Genomic DNA, 21,018 nt, shown 5'->3' on the forward strand with positions numbered 1-21,018 from the left:
CCTGTCCACTAAATTTGGTCTGAATCTTTCTGCAACTTTTTGAAAGATCCTATTCACAAACAGAGACAAGCAGACAGACAGGGATGCGAACACCCTCTGCCCACCTTCTGTGGTGGAGGTAAAAATAAAAGCCTTTGGGATTTTGAAGCATTGAATGACGTATTACATGTGGTTTGACAACTGCATATTTGCTCCAAATTAGCAGACAAAGGAAGGGATTGCAGCCTTCCTGTCTGCTATTGGTGCGAGAGACCTTTTAACAAAGAGTGGAGTCTTCTGCAATCTCGTATACAGGGTTTACTAAAGAGGTTCAACCTGCCTTTCATGGCTTGGCTACACATTACTTACACGTAAGATCTTATACCTCGTCGTGTCTTTCAACGCATAAGGCCGCAACAAAATCTCACAATTTCTTCCTCTCCACCGTCAACTCTTTCCATTTCTATCACTTCCATCCCATTGAAAGCTTTTAGTTCTGCTTGGACAGTCTTCATCCAAGTTTCTCTTGGTCTTCCTCTCTTTCTTTTCCCTCTTGGTGTCGAGAAAAATGGCTTTTATCAAACCGTCCTCATCTTTCTTCACTGCATGTCCAAGCCACCTCCATCTTCTCTCTTTAATTTCTTCATTGATATATTTCTGTCCTGACCTACTTCTTCATTTGACATTAAAATATATTCTCACCAGGAAACCTTTGAAATTCTCCTCAAACATCTCTGCTGAAATCCAAGTTGGTCCTCTGTATTTGTGGTTGTCTTCCAGCACTCTGCACAACAGAAAAGAACTGATTTTATATTGGAATTGAATTTCTCACTTTCGTTTCTAACAATGGTTTTCCTTGTGTATACTTTGTTGAGACCAATTAATGCTTTTTTAATTTTTTTTATCAATACTCATTTCAATATAGACTTTCTTGGTTCCTCCATTTTTATTTGTTTCCCCCAATATTGTTCCTAATTACACAATGTCAGGCCTGGCTCACCGGTTCATGAAAGACTTGGGCCAAGCTTCCCCCCGCCAACCCTACAATAATGTGGGAATAATTGTGGCCATTGAAGAAAAAAAGAAGAGAAGAAGAATCCAAAATATCCGAGTTTCTACATGTACAATCTCATTTCCATTCAAAAGCAGATCATGTTGTGGTGTAGTGTTGAAGCTAATCAGTGTAGTTTTGGAAACATTTCATTTCCAAGCCTACTTTTATTGCTTTATCTCCCTAAACCTTTTGTTTTGTATTGAATCTTTCAAAACGTATTTGAGATCAACACTAAATAGTTGGTACAGTATTGGCCATCCATTCGATAGTTGTTTCCTGTCCTTTCACAATTATATTACTATTAGAACTGTAGTTCACAGAACATGATACCCCACAAAGTGTTCAAGTCTGTACTTCAATTTTAATACAGTACTTTCAAAGATCGGTTGAAAAAATCTGGAAGTTTAGTGCTATTGAAAGAGTCTTGTATACCACCCTTGTAAACCACCCTTTCGAACATGTCCAAGTACTGCAAAACTGGAGGTTATTGGAAACATTTAGAAGGCAATTTGTGTTCAACAGTGTTCAAGTGTATGATAACATTCGATTTTTTTTTTTGTACACCTTCTCGAGCCTCGTATAAGAGTTAACACACAACGCACAGCAAGGGGGGCATGAGACAAAAGGGACGAGAGAGGGAAGGACAAAACAGTGGGGAACAAAGACATTAGGAGATCTGTGGAAGGGAGAGGGATGGGGTGGGGAACATGGTGTATACAAGATGGACATTACAGGGACTTTCAGGAAGGAAAGCAGGGAATTTGAAGGAGGTGGGTTTGGGGTCGATTAGCGGGGGAAGAAAAGATCGAGGATTTGGATGGGGGACGATAAGAGGTTGTGGTGAACAGCTGTTTTGAAGGCCTGGAGGGAAGAATGGGATTGAACAGAGTGAGGGAGTTTATAACAAAGGCAGGGAAAAAGAGGAATGAAAGAGTGAAAGTGAGCAGTGAGCAACCTATTTTAATAAGTTGTTCTTCGATCATAAACAGAGTTTTACTTATTTTAAAATATTTTCCACCTCCCTCCTCTGCAGTGATTCCATCTTCCCATCTCAGCGTCTGCCTCCCCATGGCTTTCCTCTCGACCATCCCTTCAATAAAGACGGTTATCGCTATGTGCTCGCTGAGCCAGACCCTCATGCTCCTGATCCAGAGAGAGTCGAACTCGACTCCTGGGCTGGAAAACCTATTCCTGGTGAACTGTATCGAGCTTGTTTGCACACAAAGGTTCTTTTTGCTCTTCACGACAGAGGTCAGTAAACAGCTGTTTCTTCCCGACTGCGTCGTCTCTGCTTTAACATTAACCCATGTGCGGACTATAATTCACTTAAAACCTATATAACAAAATACTTGTCACTCACTGTCTGTCTGTCTGTCCCTCTGTCACATTTCATGAGATGACAGAATCTCGTGAGGTTATGAATTAAACAGTTTCATCATGATTAAATTTTAATGCCGTATATATGAATATATATATATATATATATATATATATATATATATATATATATATATATATATATATCATAAACTATGGCATGTAGGGACCATGATGTTGTTGTTTGATCGGTTTCTGTGAAGTTGGTCATGGCATAATAACAAGGTGGACAGAGAAGTGAAAGAGTTAAATATTCCAATTATTCCCCTATCTTTTCTACCCTAGTTAAACCACCCCCTTGCCCCACCCCAAGCCCTCCTCCTTCCAAATTTCCAGTGTTCACTCCTGAGAGTATCCTTCTGTATCCATCTTGTCCACCCCATGCATCCTCTCCTGCCCCCCCCATTCCTCCCCATACCCATTGTTTGTCTAAGTCTGCCACTATCTTGGCCTTCAACTCTGCTACTGATGTCCCCCCCCCCCTATCTCCGCTGTTCATTTTTCTCTGTTTCGTTGTGATGGTTGGGGGAGGGGGGGGACTTATGATTTTTGCCTGTACACGTGCCACAGTGCAAGTGATTTACTGACCCCTACTGTAAACGGGGGTTATTATAGCCACGGCAAAAATATATCTTTGCCCCACCTTCTCTGCCACTCCCCCCAGGCTGCTCCCGAAGGGAGAGGGTGTTTTTATTAAACACAAAACGAACCCATTTTTTATTTCATCAAACCCAAAACGAACCCATTTTGAGCAGTTCACAATGATTGTACCTTGGCAGTATGCTCTTCCCACATTGGGGGAATTAAATCAAGCTGATTATGAATAAAACAGGCCTTTGTTTCACCTTTTAAATGCATGCAATTTCACACGGGTGAAGTACCTGCTTGTGTTTTGTGTCCAACTCAGACCCAACAAATCTCAACACCACCGCTTCTTTAATATCCCTAATTACTCTCACCTTCTTTGTGGGATTAGCCGCCAAACGTTTTTGGGCCAAGTCTTTTCGGAGCCAGGTTCGTTCGACTGAAGGTGATAGAAATTTGTAATTTATTGAGGCTGTCCGTTATAACTCATTCACTCTTTGCAAAAGACACCGTGGGATACTTAACATCCACCAACTCATGCTAGCAAGTGGGACACACCCATGTTATCATTCACCTGAGGGATGACACTTTTTGCGCATGCAAGGTCGAGGATCATGGAAGAGCTGGATCATCGAACGAAGCAGAACAAAAGGAACAGCAGCAACAGAGGGGGGAGGGGGGAATGCACCAACAACAGTGTTGAGGGACAAAATAGAGGGAGTCTTGGTGAAATAAGGGAGTGGGGGGGGGGAGAATGCGGGCTCGCCGATAATGCACGGTGTGTACAAAGTGGATACAGCCGCAAACTCTCGGGGAGGAAAAAATGGAAACATGGAAAGAGGTGGGCTTGGTGCGGTTGGGAAGGGGTGGGGATTAATGGTGTTAGAAAAGATCATACTTTTGGAGGGGGGATGATCTGAAATGGTGTTGAACATCTGTCGTGAAGACCTGGAGGGGGAAGAATGAGTTTGAAGAGAATGTGGAACTTGATTCCACAGGTGGGGAAAAAAAGAGGATCGAAGAATAGAGGTGAACAGAGTGATTCTTGATTTTGGGTATTGCTGATGGATTACGTTCACCCTGCAGAAACATGGGAGGGACAAAGCACGTAAAGAGTGGAGGTTGCAAGACCAGAAAGGAGGGGGTAGATGACAACAATACCACCCTGCAGAGCATTCGTGATGCTACGCACCACCTCCAAAGCACCAATCCAACAATTTATAGTCAGGCCTGGAATTGAGCCTTGTAATATATTGTTGGACTGATAACTACGTCCCAATCTGCTTTATTACGTCTTCTCAATTTCATTCAGGTGGCGTGTGCTGTCCTTTTGTCTTGCACCAACTTCTTGTCTAGTGGATGATGAATGTGGGAGATCGAATGCAGCTGTCAGGTTAACATTAGGCAACATTGTAATATTTCACAAACTCACATGACCATTCGAAATGCCCTTTTTGTTATTGGTCAATGATATTTTTTCTGAATTGGCTTATTTTGATTGAGGCTCTTCCCATATGATTTGTATTTTTTCCCCCAGGAGTATGGTGAACGTTGTGAAGGAAAATTGAAATCCACATACTTTTGTTAGCTCAGATGCTGTAATAGCCGAGCTTGCTTCATGTTTATGTTTTATGCTTTAGTTTGTCTTTCATTTCATCCCATCTTTTTATTTTATTTTATTTTTTTGCCTCTCTCACTTTCTTCTTCTGAGCACCTTCACATTAAAGCCTATCGGAGCAATCCTCCTCCCTTTCATTAACCTTTTCCCCTTCCTCGCATATTTAACATGTAGCTTGCCCCAAATTCCATAGGTAGCCTGTATTGCACGTGGTGAGCAATGATGACTGTTTCTATTAAAAACCTTGTCCTTCCCAAAGCAATTTATTTATGCCATGCAATTGGTAGGAAAAGATCTTTCACCTCAACAACCGCAACTTGATCCCAGAATAAACCAAGTTCAATGTTAATGATGAGTTTTGAGCAACAGAGATGAAAGGTCATTTTTCATGATTTTTTTGCGATTTCACAAAAACATTTTAACGGGAACGTGCCTTTCTCAGCAAAGGTGTTATTGTTTGCAAATATATTAAAATTTGATGAACCACTTTGCCACCTTAATGGCTGTTTAAATATCCCAGTCATTAAATTAATCTCTACGTATGCATTTTCCTTTTTGTTTAACCTTTATATAATGAAGGGAATATCCTATTCTATTCGTTTCCCAGCTCCTCAGCTCAAAATTTCAGATGACAGACTGACTGTGACTGGTGAAAAGGGGTATTCCATGGTTCGTGCCTCTCATTATGTACATAAAGGAGTCTGCTTCTATGAGATTTCCATTGATTCAATGCCGCCAGACTCTGCTGCAAGAATAGGATGGAGCCAGAGTCTTGGTGAGTTTGACTCGCTGCACACCAGGCCTCGACCCTCTTTTTAATTATTTGTTTTTTAACTGAAGCATCCTCCTCAAAGCTACTTTTCTTCATGATATCTTCTGTATGTAATTGCTCTGAGACCCACTGCATAAGTTTTATGCTTTCACATGTATATGTATTCATCGTTTTCATTGTCGTGTCTTCTGTCCTTCAACCCCCTTTCCTCTCGGTTCCAAAAAGTTAGGAATATCAACAGAACTTTCCTCTTTTCTTCTCAAGGTAACCTCCAGGCACCCTTGGGTTTTGACAAGTTCAGCTACTCCTGGCGTTCAAGAAAAGGAACAAAGTTTCACCAATCACGTGGTTTGCATTATGCGAAACAAGGCTATGGGGAAGGAGACACAGTTGGCTGCATGATCTATTTAGCACATAATAACCATGCCAACCCCTCACTCCCAGACACCTACAAAGATAAGGTGAGACAAAAGGTTTAGCCCACCCCTTACAGAAAGGAATTTTAGTCTGATGTAAAAGTCTAAGAATTAATAGATACATATATATATATATATATATATATATATATATATATATATATATATATATATATATATATATATATATATATATATATATATATATATACACAGTAATCCCTCGTTTCTTGCGGGGGTTGCGTTCCAAACCCTCCCGCGGTAAGTGAAAATCCGCGATGAATGGACGCCTCCACAAAACACGTTTTAAACACATTTTAATCTCAATTAAAAACATAAAGAAAACATTTGATGCATAAAAATGCTTACTGTAAACTCAGTAACGTTGCAAAAACATTGTGATCGGCAGTTGCTGGCGTTGTTTCTTCATGGTGGTGAGGAGAGTTTTCGCCGTTGTTGCTAAGCGTTCAAGTGAGAGGCCTTCGTCGTCGTGCTCCTGCGATGGATCAGATTGTTCCTCCTCCTCCTCGCATGCAGACTTCGTAAGCTAAGCCACATCCTCGTCCGTTAATGGGTCAGAGTTGGTTTCGATGAGGTTATTCACTTCGTCGTGCGTCATGTCGTTGAATCCTCCTCCTAGAATCTTCGCCAGCTTGACCGCCTTATCGATTGCCGAATGGTGAATTCGTTCTGGAGAAAAGGCCTTGTATTCGTGGACACATTCTGGCCACAGCTTCTTCCAACAGGCGTTTAAGGTTTCTTTTTTCATTTCTTGTGGAGCCTTCTGAATTATTTGGAGACACGTTGCTATCGTGAAATCACGCCAATCCGCCCTCAGAGAAAAATTGTCGTCGGAATCCATGGCCTCCACGAGGTGCTGCAGCGCGTTGCGAATGTAAAGCGCTGATGTTGGCTTCGTCCTTCTTGATGTAGCGTATGGACGATTCATTCAAACCGTAATGGCGCCCAACCGCGGCAAACGTTTTTCCTTTCGGCGGCATCGTAGGGCTTGGAGAAAAAAAACGTAGAAAATATCTGTGTCGTTCACAAGCGAAACACTCAAGACAGCGAGAGTGCGCCTCGTGGGCAGCAGCCAATCAGCGCCAAGGAGAAATGAATAGCGCGCTCTCTGTCTTTGTCTCGTGCGTTGTCGACAAACATACAAAAAATTTTTGTTTGTTTTATTATGAAGATACTTTCGAGCGCCACGCGTTATAATTTATTGCTTAAATAATTTATATTTTATATATTATTACCGCGATGTACCAGGGGAATCCGCAGAAAAAATTAGTTACGTACCAAGGGAAAACCCGCGATGAACCGTGGGCGCGATAGGTGAACCGCGATGAAGCGGGGGTTGACTGTATATAGTATATGTTCATTCAGTCCTGCGTAACATACAGTGTTCATTCACGGGCAAAAAAAGATAAAATATTCAGGTTATATGAGTATGCCTGGTGGTTGCTTTATGGTTAGGGTGGTGGGGGCTTGGGATCCTAGGATCCTGAGTGCAAATCACATTCGAAAGTTAAATTAATACCAGGTGGGGTTGACTCAGCCTGTCATCCTTCCGAGGTCTGCAAAATGAGTGCCAGCTTGCTGCTATCCTGTGTCAGAGTGGCACCCCATCCAGGATTGTGTCCAATAGCCCAGGAAACTGCTTAGGCAGCACTAACACTCTGCACAGAGTATGGTCTGGGTGGATGGATGTGAGTGCTCACCCCCGAGGAAAGATTTAATCCTGGTCACAAACATTCCATTCTCATTTGATGGTTTCCTCTTGTATGAACTTTTTCTTTTCCTTTCACAGGCATTGATCAAATTCAAGAGCTACCTGTACTTTGAGGAAAAAGATTTGGTTGAAAAGGCCGAAAGAGATCTGAAACCAGCACCGAAAAACAAGGTGATTTGTGTCATGCTTTGAAGAGCTTTCCTATCTGTGTTTGTTTTCCTCAACTCGGTGTCTTATTCCCGTTTTCCCCTCTATTTCTGGGTGGACTGGCACTGAGCATGTGTCAAAACCTTGGCATTAAAGTAAGGCAAAGATGCATGGAAACATCAGTATTTTTATGTGTGCAGATGTCGTTCTACAGGAATGGACAAAACCAGGGAGTTGCCTTTGAGGATATTTTTGATGGAAATTATTATCCGGCAATCTCACTCTATCGGAATTGCACAGTGAGTGTATTTTCTGCTTCCATCTTGCTCATCTTCTGATTACAAATGCATTGCATTTTCTCTCTTTCTTTCTCTCTTTCTCTCTCCCCCACTTTCCCCATGTGCAAACATAATATATAAATGGCCTGGAGTTAAAAATATTACTTCACGAAATTTTGGTCGTTTGGACAGCACAAAAGTGAAATTACATTGATTGGTTGTCATGCAAGCAATCTAAAGTGCCACCCACATCTACAGAAGGACTATAAAAGTATATGCGGTGATATCATTGCAGTGTGGTGAGTGTGGTATAAACACTACATATAGTGGGAAGGAAATATCATGTGACAAGCGTATGCAAATCAGAGTCTTAGCTAGTTAAGGCTACTCAGTGTGGCAGATTGCAGCTTGACTTCTTGTTTCATCAGGAACTGTATGCAAGACTGAGGAGGATACACAAAACTGGTACTGCTGGCAATAGAAGCAGTTGAGGAAGAAAGCCCCAACTCTTTGAAAGTGACGTTTAGACGATGATCCGGTAGATATCTTGTGATTGACCGAGCTGAAAGTACAGGTGTTAATGTTTCTTCAAGAACAGCAAAGAGGTCTCGATGGATGTGTAGCTACCAGAAAATCTTTGCTGAGAAGAGGCCACCACATAAAAAGCCTGAAATTGGCAGCAGAAATGAAACAGTGGGATTACCAAACCTGTGAAAAGGTGCTCTTTTCCAGGTGGGTCCAAGTTTGAATTTTTGGCAGTTATCAATGGCAATTTGTTCAAAGGTGGATAGGGGAGTGGTATAACAGTCAGTGTTTACATGTACAAAAATGTCAGTGGTACACAGAACACAAGCATCATCACTCTCTCCAACCCCACCTCCTCCTTCCTCCAATCCTTATGTTGTGGTTCTGAAAACTGCATGCCTCTAAGGCAATGACACCCAACATACAGTGATCCCCAGACAGTTATTTCATTAATTTACGTGCATTTGGTCGTAGTTCATGAACTGGTCATCATTTGTGTTACAGGGTCAAAATATTCAATTTTTCAGTTTTCTCTGTGTTGATAGACATCACCAAACTACATGCACTTGTGTGAAAAAAAAATTCGCAAAAACCACTAATTAACGGCGAATATGGTATTTTTAATTATGAACTTTAATGGATATAATGCATTACAAGGAAAACACATTTTCGCGTTTATCTCGAATTCACCCTTTCTGAGTAAATTGGATGTGGATCAGTTATCCTTTGGCCGTTTTGGACAATTCAAGTGCCAAATTAATCCTGAGAATCTGCTGGATACATAACTATGTAAAGATATTTAGTACATCTCTTTTAGGAGTTTGTACATATTGGTCAGGGTTTGCTGAATAATAACGAGTTGAATAATCAATTTTGCATCATGCAACAGCAAGTCCCAAGTGTGACTCACCTAAAAATAACAAAATAGATTAAATTAAAGCTTATTGATTGAAATAAATTCAGTTTATTCCAAATTTGACTCACCACATCCGCCACATCCGCCACCTCTGCCTGTTTACTCCACCCCTGACTTGTATCACTTATTTGCCTGTTACACAAAAACTATTGCATATTTTTTATTTCTGTTTTTTCCACATTAAACTAGACAAAATTACCTTTCTTCTCATACTAAGATGTCGAGATATCTGTGGTTTTTCTGGTCTGTAGTCAAAGTGGAAAGTGGATGTTTTGAAAAACATGTAACAACTCCGCCTTTTTAGGGTGACCAGTTCATGAACTACGACCATTTAGACCTTTCCCTCATTATAATGAGTAAATGGGACGAAGTGCGATGTGTGGGTCTTATAGTTAGGTCTCATTATATATCTTTCTTCCTTTCCGCCGCCATGGTACGTATGAATGTCCTCGCGGAGGCCAACAAAGGAAGCATCAACCACATGATGGAAAAACCCTCCGCTGCAAGAATACAGTGTTTCAGGGAATAGTAGAACTATATCTTCTCGCACCTCTGCCTCAATGCAGCCGCCACCAAGCAGAGGCATGCTGTACGGCCAGGATCGCTCGAGCCGCATGGCATACGGATGAAGCAAGCGCATTGATCAGTGCCAACCGCAGTGCACCAGAGGTGCCTGAGCGGGCACGCGGGGTCGACGCGGCCCTTGGCCAGTCGCTGGGACACGGCCCGGCAGTTCGGTGCAAAGCGATTCATATCGCGGGGTTTGGAGCGAGACAATTCCGCAGCGTGGCCATGTCTCGCTGGATATAAAATATTCTCGCACCTCCGCCTCGATGCAGCCGCCACCAAGCAGAGGCGCAGATGCATGGCCCAGATCGCTCGGGTCGCGTGGCATACCACAGAGCGGGCGCATTGACCAGCGCGGCCCTCGGCCTTGCCGAGAGCACGGCCCGGGAGTTTGGTGCGGGGCGGTTCATGTCGCGGGGTTCGGAGCAAGACAATTTCACAGCGTGGTGATGTCTCGCTGGATGCACCAATAAGGCTGCTTCCGGCTGTGTCTGCCGGGTCGCGCACTGTGAGCGATCCCTCCTTGAGAGTTGGCACATCGTCTCCTGCTTGGCTATGGTGCCGGCGCAGCGCATCCAGAGAAAGGGTGAGGCCGTCAGGCGTGAGGGAGGACTTTAGGTGGAGCCAGGTTAGTGGGTGGAGAAGGCAGGCGGAATCAGGCGGGTGGGTGGAACCAGTGGCGAATGTAGAGATCACAGCTTTTGAGGCAAGACCAGCCTTGAACAGCTTCGCAATCAACTTTTATAAGATCCATCTTGCAGGGTGGGGGTGACGTATGGTTCTTCTATTCTCTAAGACACCGTATTCTTGCAGCTGAGGGTTTTTTTTTCCATTGTGTGGTTAATGCTTCTTCTGTTGGCCTCTGCGAGGACATTCATACGTACCATGGCGGCGGAAAGGAAGAAAGAAAGCGATATAATCAGACCTAACTATGAGACCCACACAACGTACTTCGTCCCGTTTACCCATTAGACAAAAAGGAAAGGTCTAACTGCACGTATATTAATGAAATAACTGTTTGGGGATCATTGTATGTTGGGTGCCATTGCCTTAGAGGCATGAGGTTTTCAGAACCGCAACACTTATAAACAATACACATTGGTATATTGTTCCAAGGCTACTTGTCTTTTATTCTGTTGTCCAGGTTTTGTTTGAGTATTTTTTTTCATCCTCCATGGTAAACTTTGTTCCTTTTATGCCTCCAATCTCCGAAGGTCACTGTAAACTTTGGACCCATCTTCAAGTTTCCACCAAAAGATACTATTTATCAACCGGTAAGCTGCGCCACATATACCTTGCTCCCAGATCCTAATCAACAAACAGGCCTCCCCTGCCCTTAAGATACTTTTCTTGCTCTTGTAGGTGAGTGAGATGGCATGGAGAGCAGTCGTTGAGAGCTCTCTTGCTGATCTGCTTTACCATGTTGAGACTGAAGTGGATGGAAGACACAGCCCTGCCTGGGAACCATAGTGTTTGCTTCCGTTCGGTTGTGTTTAGGTACGGAGTAAATATTCCTGTCAAAGAATCAACACGTGTAAATGTTGTTGAATATGGATTCCTTTTCATTTGACCAACTGTGATTTTTCCATTTTTTTTTTTTATACAATGCTTTTCTTCTTTTAAGATAGCATTTATTTGTGTAATAAAAGCTTTTTCCAACCCAACATTATAAAATGCATTTATTTGTATAATTTTCATCATAATTGAAAAATTTCACGTAGGCCTGGTTTTGTCTTAACGATTAAGTTGGCTGGCTTAAGATCTTCGGGTCTTGAATTCAAGCACCTGTCGGGCCGTCGAATTAATACCATGTGCGGTTGACTCAGCCTGTCGTCCTTCCAAGGTTGGCAAAATGAGTAGCAGTGTACTGGTGGTAGTAGTAGGGGCATTGCATCAGCGGCATAGCTGTGCCCCCAGCCAATGATGCTACTCGCAGCCTTGTGCTGCGCACGGAGGAAGAGAAATTTCATATATATATATTTTTAAGGCAATAATGGTAAGAGCGAAGAAATGTCATGTAGGCTCTGAATCTGGGAGGTCAGCATTTCAAACCACAGCCGAATCACACCACAGACTTTAATGGTACGTGTTGCTTATTTGCTTGATGCTCAGCTTTTAAAGGACTCGAAACACCTGCTCCCTCTGGGAGTGGCCAGGGGGGCAGTGAGAGGAGGGATGGTGGTGGGTTAATATTCTTCTTTGGACATGTTCTTCTCCTCTGGATATTCTTCTGGATTCAAACCTCGGCTGAACAGCTTGGAATTGAGTGTGTGTGTGTGTGTGTGTGTGTGTGTGTGTGTGTGTGTGTGTGTGTGTGTGTGTGTGTGTGTGTGTGTGTGTGTGTGTGTGTGTGTGTGTGTGTGTGTGTGTTACGAATGGGGTTATGCATCCAATAAAGGTCACAATTTGGCCGAAACGGTGTCGGGGACAATATTGCACATCACATTTGAAACCATGGCCTGGAGAAATGGCATGTGAGGCCCCAAGATATGTCATAAACAATCCATACACGCTCCACAAAATCTTATGGCGAGGAAAATCAGATGTGCAATGGGATACATTATTAATGCATAAAGGCTCATTTGAGCACCTTACCTGGAGGCCGAGCAAGCAAGTTGAGACGGCTCGGATTTGTTAGTCTGTGGATAATGTGGTGAGCCGAGAATGCTTCAAGGACGTCGGTGTATGTTCCATTACCAAGCAGCTTGTAGAGCGCTCAAAAAGCGACAAACACTCAAGCAAGCACTTTACTGAAACAGTTGATATGGAACAGAAAGCTTCTTGGTAATGGAACACACTCCTGGTTTGCTCCAAATTTCTTTCAGTTGCGACTGTTTAAAAAGGTAATCGTATGTTGGAAAGAATTGATGGAATAGTTTGTGGTTATAATGATTTTTACTTTTAGTAGGTGCTGTGCCCCATGCTGAGCTATTTATACACCTTAACACAGAGTTCGTCCAAGGCAGAAATCGCACTTGGGGAGGGGTGCAAGTTAAATCGCTGCTACCTCCGTCGTGTAACCCTTAGTCCTTCTGGTAAGTTTGGTTGAGATTGGATAAGTAACAACCGAATGTATCACGGTCAGACATACAGATACCAAATTGCTTATTTTAGTCTGATGGAGCACAGACAAAATTCCCCACAGATTGGCATCCATGGGGAGGAGGAAATTCCTTCTTGATTGCCCTGCTGAGTGCAGAGAGAAAATCAATGTCGTAAAGATGACTTCGCTAGTACCTGAGTGCTCAAGTGAAATGTGACCCCTCCCCCATTCTCAGGCAGTGTGAAACTCAAGTCTAGTGTTGTCTCATGTATCCGTGTATGTGTGTGCGTGAATTGTGTCGCAGCTCCTCCACGAGCCTGAGTCTGTAAAAAAGAAAAATATGTACGTTACAATCTATGTACATATTTTCAAGTGTTTTTATGTTTGTGTGTTTGTTTGTGCAATTTTACGTTATTCTTACGCGGCTGAACCGTTGCACCTCAAGGCTCCAAATTTGGGTGTAGGTACGTCAGAAACTCGGCAAGGTTTTAAGCGACCACACGTTGGCCTTGACGTCCGTTTTGAGGTCACAAATGGCCGCTATAAAGTGTATATAGGGATGTGTTGTCAGGCAATGCTGCCGCAGGCAAAAGGTAACCCAATAACTCCATGGCTTTTCAGTGTCCAACACGTCCCATAAACACCACCAGGAAAAGCTCACCCAGTCATGCAGCCAGGTATTCCCTGCTTGTACTAAGATGCAATTATTCCCCAGTTTTGCTTTTCTCCCAGATTGAAATTGCGTTGAGATTTCTGGACCTGCAGAAGGCCTATGGGCACTGTCCCTAGAGCGACGGTGATGGTGACACTGAGATGGATGGGAGTGGTGGAAGCAGAAGCTTGTTTGGTGGAAGGGATGTTTAAGGCAACAAAGGGAAGTATTTGGTTGGTCCTGGGATGTCGGAAGAGTTCAGCGTGAACATCGGTTTGAGGCAGGGAAGCTCTCTCAGCCAATCCATCTTTATTATGGAGATTGAGCTGGTAAGCAGAAGGGTCAACATAAGGGGTATTCTGGGGAGGATGTTTATGCAGACAATGTAGTTTTTCTCGTGCAGAGCAAGTGGGCAATGCAGGACGTACTTGTGACGTGGAAGGTGGCATTTGGGAACCATGGACTGAATACGAGTATAGGGAAGACTGAGGTGATGTGGGTTGGGCGGGCAGCAGAGAAAATAAATGAATAGCAGGTTAGAGAGGAAGGAGATCAGACAGGGAGACTGGTCGAGTAATGGGTTGGGGAGGGGGGGACAATGATTGGGGATGGTAGGTTGGAAGCAGAGGTGTGGAGGAGGATACAGGTGGGTGTGAATGCATGGAGGATAGTGGAGGGTTTGATGGCAGATATGAAAAAAATCAAGGAAATTGAAAGGGAGAGTTCTGCTGTCTTGTATAATGCTGGCCTATCTCTACAGTGTGGAGATGGTGCTGACAGAGACAACAACAGAGGTTGCAGGTCTTCGAGAACAACTATGTCAGAAGGATTGTGGGAGTGAAGAGGGTGGATAAACGGAGGATGTATGAACTGAGGCAGGAGATGGGGTACAAATAAGCTTGATGGGAAGATTGGTTAGAAGCTGACTGAAGTCGATTGGTGACATGGTGTGGATGGGGGAAGAAAGTATGGCAAAAAGAGCAGTTAGGTTGAGGGAGCAAGGTAGAAGGATAGGTTGAGATGGGAAGATTATATGAGGAGCGATATCAATAAGGTTAAGGTGAGTGGAGAGAGTTGGCTGTGGACAGAGGGAGGTGGTGGCGTGTTATGGTCTTGGTAGGATAAAAGATTAGTGCCATTATACTTTACCCCTTATAAATGGATGAGAGGACAAGAAGAAGAATGTGGATTTTCACTCATTGTCTCCTAGTGAGATATCTCTGTGTATGATATTGCTATGTGGATCCGGAGCAGAAAGTTGTCTTTTACGGGCAAAAAACATCATGCTGATGTATGCTGGATGGAGCAGTGGGCCCCAAAAAAGGGGATTCGTAATTTCCAGATCCAAATTCATTATTTTCACCCCTAAAAGGGAAGGTCATGCCAAGGACATATTGTGTAATAATCAATGGCACTTCTCTTAAAGCTTCCTCTAAAGTGTCCTTTTTAGCTCACCTGGAATATAGTTCCGGGGAGCTTATGGGATGATGTGTCGTCAGTCCGTCCGTCCGTCAACACTTGCAATTTCTTCTCTCAAACTACACACACAATTTTGATGAAACTTGACCACAACCTTCATCATCCAGTATGTACATCGTTTGTTCACAGCATTAAAAAAGTCAGGGTGTGAGGAGGTCTATGGAGGGAGTTTACAGGGGTGGGGGGGGGGGGTTGCCCCCCAAAATATGTATTTGCTTTCTTCTGAGAAACTACACATACACACTTTTGATGGAACATGACTACAACCTTCATCACCCGTGATGTATCAAAGTTTGTTCACGACATAAAAAAAATTGAGGTCTAATGGGGTCGATTGGGGGAGGGGGAAGGGGGGGAGGGGTTGCTCCGCAAAATAGGTATTTGCTATAACATTGATTCATTGGTACATTTTGCTGATTCCGTCCCACACTGACTTCTTCCTCAGTATCATTATTCTACCAGGTGAGCACCCAGTGGTATTGCCCCTACTTTTAAGAATCACAGTCCTTGCAATATGGACTTGCACATCAAAAAAAATTCGCTGTCAAATGTGCAAAAGGCCTGAATCCTTTACGAAGCCTGCCTGCTACACCTTGGGAAGCTCATCAAGAAACTCTCCTACTCCCATACAAAGCCCTGATCCACTCTAAATTTGACTATGGCAGCTAGGCCTTTTGGGATATGTCCAAAACCAACTGCATAAACTGGAAAACTTTTCAGTCCAAAGCACTTTGTGTATGTCTGGGGGCTTTTAAATGCAATCCGGTTTCTGTCCTTGTGAAAGCTGGTGAGGTGCCTTTGCCTCTCTGCTGGGAACTATCCAGATTGAAATATTGGGCTAAGATCATCTCTTCTGGGGATAGCCATCGGATGTTGAAACCCAAGTCCCTCTGGGACCGTCAAAGCTTTTAATCCAATTATGGCCAGATTGAGAAAAAAAGGCAATTTCAGTGGAAGACCACCACCAAAGGGAGATTCTGCTCTCAGGAGCACCCTTTTGTTGAATCCTCTGCCTCAGTTATTTGGCTTTCCCGAGGAGACAGCCACAGACTCAGCCTTGGATATTGTGGTCTGAACTCCTATTTACATAGGATAAGGTGTCATTATAGTGCAATGTACCTTAAGATTCGGAGCACCTGCTTATAATCCTAACCCTCAATGTGAAGAACCCAACTCTCACTAGTTTCACTGTACTCGAGATATGGGAATTGGTTGCTTCGGACTGTCGGATATGCTATTCCCGTTGAACCAAAAACACCATCGATTATGTAAAACGGTATTTAAATGCCTTAAAGAAACCGGGCAAACTATATAAAATCTGCCGGAACTCGGTGGCTCACTTTCCTACCCAACGTGTTTCGGTGAGTGGTGCATAGGGAGCCTTATGGCTCTGAAAACGCTTTTAAACTCCATAGAAGAATAAGAAAAGGAAGTAGATATATCCGACCACAAATTGATCACCAAAGATACGCCTCCTACCGAGAGAGGCTTCCCCTTGACGATCGCTCACGACTTGCCCTTGGCCCAATCCAATGATGGCCATATTTTGTTCGGCCCACTGTATGACCTTGACCTTCAACATTTAGGGCTTGAGTGTAGATTAACCAAATGTGGCCCCATCTATAATATATCCATAAAACTCAACATCATGAAAGTTAGATGAAAATTATTCAAGTTGTGATCAAAAAAGTGTTTTTTGTAAATTAGGTCAAAATCTGAAAAATGTAGGTCAAGGACAAATCAAATAACAGGTGCACAACTTCAGTGCAAGTGCACTATTATGATTCAAGAACATCTTGGAAGGGCAAGCCATTTGGCCTTGACCTTTAACCCAGGGGGTATGATGTAAATTAAGCGTAAATGCGACTTGCTCTTGGCTATCTCGAGAGAGCAATTTAGTTCCGATTGGAGAAACCTTAGTTGAGTTGTTAAAATGTCTATAATTGGATCATGACCTTATTAGGTTAAGGTCAAAAACTAGGACCACTGGACCTGTAGCTTATCTGGGTCCTGGCCTAATGTTGTAACCTAAATTTGGCGGCATTCTGACTGGTGGGTCAGGAGCACAAGATTTTGGAAAGAATTTAAATTTCAGCCGGATCGGACGAGTGGTTTGTTGAAAAGTTGAAATAGGAGACGGACGGCCGGTGCGTGATGACAATACCTTATCTGGAATTTAAATTCCAAATAAGCTAAAAATGAGCAGTCATACTAAAGACCGCCCGGAGACTTTTTGGTAAGAACTCAAGGATGGTTCTCATATAAAGACCACTTGTTGAACCCACACCTCTTCTCACTAGAGTACAGACAAATTAAGACATTTGATCACTCGAAACAAGATCCTGCATGGGGAACCCCAAGTCTCATTTGAAGAGCAGCCTTGTTTCAGTGGGGATGACCACCTTCGTGGTCACTCGTGGAAACTGACCAAGCCAAGCAGGAGAGCAGTCTTCTATACTCATTGACTGGTTAACGTGTGGAATGGACTTGATGAAGAATCCGTTCAATTACCATCTATCAATATATTTAAAAAGAGTTTAGACAGGTTTCTATTTTAACAATGAGCGGACCACATAGGGTGGTGCATTCCTGGTCTTACTTTGGTACCTGATGTGATCTGACCAATCTGTTCGAGCACTGCACGTCAATCATACCAAACATCGCCCGGAGACGCTTGGAGAAGTCTGGAAATTAAATAAAGTTAGGAACATCGCCCGGAGAAGTTCACCAGTTCTGACTTGAATTAAATCTCATGCACATCTCACAAACATCTCATGAAGACGCCCAGAGAAGTCCGGAAATTAAGTAAAGTTACGAACACTGCCCGGAGAAGTTCGGAGGCGTCTCTCGCGGTCATACTAAACTCCGCCTGGAGATGCTCGGAGAAGTCCGGAAATTTAATTAATTTACAGCCCGGAGAAGTCCAGAAAGTAAATAAATAAAGTTGCGAACACCGCTTAACTCTGTTACTTGCAAAATGGAAGATTTTTCAAGTATATTGGTTTATTGATTTTGTTATTGGGTCGCCGAAATAGGTGACCCTTATTGTCAGCAATTGTGTCTGTTTGTTTGGATGTTTGTTAGTTTGTCATCAGCATAATTGGTAGTAAACGTGGGCGGATTTTGACCAAACTCGGGTGGTAGGTACATCTTATGACCTCGTGCTTTGGAAATTGTGATGGTTGCTAGGGACTATTTGGTTCCCTTGCAACAACCGAAAAACCTTCAAAATCGGTACCGTTCACGCGAAATCAATTCCGAAAGCCATTATCCCACGTAGGGTTATGAAATTTGGCACGAATGATCTACAGGTGATGCTCTATCAAATATATTCCGGTTTTTGTGATATATGGAATACTTTACCCGCAGCGCCCCCTACAATTAGGGTATGCGCGAAAATTGGTGAAAATTGAAGGCCCCCGAGCGACCAGGTGACTGCATCAATACGAATGAAACTTTGCAGGTTCATGGTACTCAAAGAGTACTACAACTTTGCCTCAGGACATATTGACCGATATTGCTTAGGTCAGGGGTCAAAGGTCAATTATTGCAAAAATCGATAATATGCGAGAGCTGGAGGTGCCTTTGCGCCAAATGTTACTCCTCCTAGGGTTATGGTCAGATGGTCATGAAAATTCACACTAATCATCTGGAATACATTGTGCACAAACGATCGAGCCGGATTTTCGATTTAGATCTTTGTTCACCCACAGCACCCCCTCAAACTTTGGGGATTTCCCATTTCAAACCGGTAGTTATCGATACCGAGTAGTTATCAGGAGATGGAATTCGATGAGATTTGATATGCATAATCTTAAGGTGATTCCCTATCCGCTATATGACATCCATTTTGCTCTATATCTTAGAGTTTCCATGCTCGGCGACCCATCGCCGCCTACCGGCTTGTCTGTCTGTTTGTCACCTGCAGGTCACAATTTTAAACCGATCTTCACGAATCTTCACCACATGGTCACAACAAAGAAGCCTATTGTTATTGAGTTGAAAAGGTCAAGAACTTAGGTGATGTTTCTAAAATCCTCAATTTTCATCCGATTAACTTGAAATTTGAAGAGGATCTATATTTCAGGTCACTGAATTCAATCAGCCGAATATTTTTTAGGTCCACATAGGCCAAAAAGGTCAACAAAGGCCTAATCCTAAAATCCTCAATTTTCAACCGATTCACTTGAAATTTGAAGAGGAGTTGTATATTTGGTCATTGAATTCAACCACCAATTATTTTTGACGTCAAATTTGTTTTTATGCATCTTGCAAGTGTTATGCTCTGCACGACGTCTTCTTCTTCTTCTTCTTCTTTAATTCGTTTGATTTCCGGGCGTCTCCTGGTGGTAACTTTATTTAATTTATTTCATTTGCGGACTTCCCTGTACGTCCCTTCATGAGATGTACATAAAATTTAATTCCTCGTAACTGCCGGACTTCTTTGTACGTAATTTGCATTCCCATTATTGATGCAAAATTCGAGTGGCATCCGGGTCCGAGATTCAGCTCAGACGTTGATAGTTTGTAAATTTGGAGTGTTCAAAGTGCAGGAAGAAAATGATAATTTTCTCAATGGTGGGTTAGTAGTTAACTCGTGGGGGTCGAAGAAACTCTGAGGTGCCATCAGCAATTGAGGGTGCCAATTGTATAAACGAACCCTACAACAACAACAAGCCTTCCCCGCGAAGCTGTCGGGTGGAGGCAAATAAATAACAACAACCGGAAGTGGAAGCTGCAGTTTCTCTCGGACCGGAAGTGGTCTGTGAGAGCGCGGATGCGCACGCGCGTGAATGATGGCGGAAAAAAGGCGCAAAGGAAGAAGCCATAAAGCGGAAAGCGCGGCGCGGGTCTCCGCAGAGCGATCTGAAGGCGCAAAACTCGCAAAGGTTGAGGTGGACCTGGTGCGGAGCACGGTAGGAGAGACTTTGTCGTCGTAACCGGTGGAAGGGCACGGGTTGGGTATTTGGAATGGTAAACCATTGGGCACCTTGCATCATCATGAGAGGCCTACCGAGGAGAGGTCGGGCATCACATCTACACCCGTTACACATGTGTAAAAGCTTTCGCAACGTGCATCGTCCGTCTAATCTATTGTGTAAGATGATTCCAGAGTTTGAACGTGTATTTAAAAAAAAAAAAAGGTTTGTCTTTTTTTTTTTTTTCCTCATAGTTGTTTAATTTTGGGGTTTTTAAAAAAAAAAAAAAACTATATGTATATATATATATATATATATATATATATATATATATATATATATATATATATATATATATATATATATATGTGCATCAAACGCCCTCCTTTTTTTTGCGAAAGTTTGAAAAAGATAACGGCGATAGGACAGATGTGTTCGAATACATGAAAAAACATTTCTCATTTTTTTTTCAGAATTTTCGGTCATCATCTTGGGGGTCCACATCGGGGTCAAAGTTCAGGCACGCAGCTACTGCACATTTTTCAGAATAAGTGTTATTTTTCACTGTATAGTGATCAAAACTTGTGTCTGGTGGTGAAATAATTCTGGCATATCAATGTACTGCTCCTTTGGTGAAATTTGCCGGAGAAACAGGAAACTGATGACTTTTCCCAGAAAAAAAAAAACAACATCGTAACAAATGCCTCGGTTCTGTCAAATTCATGGCTTTATTACCCAGAATTATGTGTATTCATTTCAAGGTACTCATATAATAGCATTAATGATCAAGTTTCAAGCGTTTCCGGAGATTCGGATTCTCTTTCCTGTCATTCTCAGTGACTTGTTGCACATTCTGAAAGTGTTCTTCAGACCGAGCTGCACCGAGACAGTCAGTTCCGAGTGTTATTAGACGTTCAGCCGCATCATTTGTTACATTGAGTGCTTTGGTTTTAGATTTT

The 21,018-nt window shown here is 42.8% G+C and overlaps 2 protein-coding genes across 2 annotated transcripts in view; both read left to right on the forward strand.

Moving 5' to 3' along the window:
* The window catches only part of ASH2L (ASH2 like, histone lysine methyltransferase complex subunit), a 66,290-nt gene extending 54,660 nt beyond the window's left edge, over positions 1-11,630 (forward strand). The window contains exons 11-17 of the mRNA XM_085891948.1: positions 2,067-2,284; positions 5,221-5,388; positions 5,650-5,846; positions 7,612-7,704; positions 7,881-7,979; positions 11,181-11,240; positions 11,329-11,630. Of these exons, the coding sequence (XP_085748074.1) occupies positions 2,067-2,284; positions 5,221-5,388; positions 5,650-5,846; positions 7,612-7,704; positions 7,881-7,979; positions 11,181-11,240; positions 11,329-11,436 (943 nt within the window). The 3' untranslated portion in view covers positions 11,437-11,630. The remainder of the gene's footprint in view (positions 1-2,066; positions 2,285-5,220; positions 5,389-5,649; positions 5,847-7,611; positions 7,705-7,880; positions 7,980-11,180; positions 11,241-11,328) is intronic.
* Positions 11,631-19,867: 8,237 nt separating this feature from the next.
* The window catches only part of THOC5 (THO complex subunit 5), an 83,815-nt gene continuing 82,664 nt past the window's right edge, over positions 19,868-21,018 (forward strand). Inside the window, exon 1 of the mRNA XM_085892006.1 lies at positions 19,868-20,056. Coding sequence (XP_085748132.1) covers positions 19,934-20,056 — 123 coding nt within the window. The 5' untranslated portion in view covers positions 19,868-19,933. The remainder of the gene's footprint in view (positions 20,057-21,018) is intronic.

Source organism: Eptatretus burgeri, chromosome 1 (assembly GCF_056783735.1).
Source record: "Eptatretus burgeri isolate ZD-2024b chromosome 1, Ebu_testis_v1, whole genome shotgun sequence".
NCBI classification, from domain to species: Eukaryota; Metazoa; Chordata; class Myxini; order Myxiniformes; family Myxinidae; genus Eptatretus; species Eptatretus burgeri.